Source organism: Priapulus caudatus, unplaced genomic scaffold, assembly GCF_000485595.1.
Source record: "Priapulus caudatus unplaced genomic scaffold, Priapulus_caudatus-5.0.1 Scaffold232, whole genome shotgun sequence".
Classification (NCBI taxonomy): Eukaryota; Metazoa; Priapulida; class Priapulimorpha; order Priapulimorphida; family Priapulidae; genus Priapulus; species Priapulus caudatus.
Genome location: NW_014577293.1, coordinates 221,210 through 222,585, shown reverse-complemented (window position 1 = coordinate 222,585; position 1,376 = coordinate 221,210). Strand labels below are relative to the sequence as shown.

The window sequence follows — 1,376 nt, the reverse complement described above, 5'->3', positions numbered from 1 at the left end:
ATCTGTATTCTATATCTATGGGTAAACGCGTGAGAATGTGTTAAGTGCGCAGTTGAGGAAAAAAATGGCGGCGGTAATCAAAATGAGTAATTAAAATTGGAATCGTGCATGTTTTGGAGAATATAGCTAAGCACGAAGGTTCTGAGACATTTTATCATTACTGTAGACAGTTGCTGTTACTCAAGCGATAACGGTAAGCGTCGTAAAAGTGGGGAAAACACGAGATTACGTCGAAATAAAGGCTTTAAATTGACTACGTCACGAATTTTCTTCAGTAAAATTTGTACAAATTTTGTTGCCATTTTTTGACATTAAAAGTAAGAACTAACGGGGACTAAACATATCGTCAAATTCTTACCTGATAAGATTGTTTCTCAACTAGTTAAAAATCTAAAAAACCGGGACGATTTGATATTATATGTTCCTGACATTAATTGCTTGCTATGGGCTATGTATGAGTCACGAGTGTATGTTCACATCAAACAATAATTATAGTAAAACAGGAAGTATAATACAGCAATTTAACCATAAAAAGTGAACAGAATTACTTATTTTGTGAAAAAGTGGAAATTTTATTTTTATTTTTACTATTTACGGTGACGTAATCACTTTAAGCACACAGCGGAGGTGGATTCTCATGTCCATCTAAGCGCGATAACAACGCCTACCTCCTCTGGATGTTGTTGCCAGTATCCAGTTATTGCTGGCCTATTATCAGATGCAAAAGTAGTCTTAACATTAACTTTGTCTCATAGACCGGACCTCTACTATACACTGCATATCAGAGACTTTACAATGTTTCTGTCAACGGCCCATGAGAAAAAAGTCAACGCAAAGTTTTTCGCAAAGTAGAGCACTCGTTCAATATTGCAATCGTGTATGCAATTATCCACACATAATAGAGTGTATATTATAGAGCGTGTGTGGTGGTGGCCTGAAAGCACGCACGTAGGCTGTACATCTTCTTTGTTGCATCTGCATGAATCTTTCTACTACCGATCATGTTTAGGAGATGACAATTCCGTGGTGCCTGAAGCGCGCAGAACTCGTCTTCAAGTGCGTCAAGGGCTTCATGATCGAATCGACCTCGTGGGGTGGTACGGAGACGAGCACGCTGCAATTCCTCGTCCCGAAGGTATTCTCATAATGATCTGCAAAGGCCACTTTTGGCTGCAAGTGGCAGCAATATAGAGAAACCAACTCTTTAGAATTACCGCTGTCCTTGTTTACTTTGAGTGGTCGTTATATACAGGTTTGAGTGTAGTAAATGAGTCGGGTGTAGCTGTACACACAGGCGGACTAGCGTTTTCAGTCGCTCCGTCAGACCATGTCCTCAGAAAATGTCTAAAATCTGCCCTGTGCCCCTATTGACCTTT

General features: G+C 39.8%; 1 protein-coding gene across 1 annotated transcript in view; it reads left to right on the top strand.

The window, feature by feature from the left end:
• Positions 1–1,376, top strand: part of LOC106807749 (protein C12orf4-like) — a 10,806-nt gene that overhangs the window by 6,830 nt on the left and 2,600 nt on the right. The window contains exon 11 of the mRNA XM_014810201.1: positions 1,010–1,135. Within this exon, the coding sequence (XP_014665687.1) occupies positions 1,010–1,135 (126 nt within the window). The remainder of the gene's footprint in view (positions 1–1,009; positions 1,136–1,376) is intronic.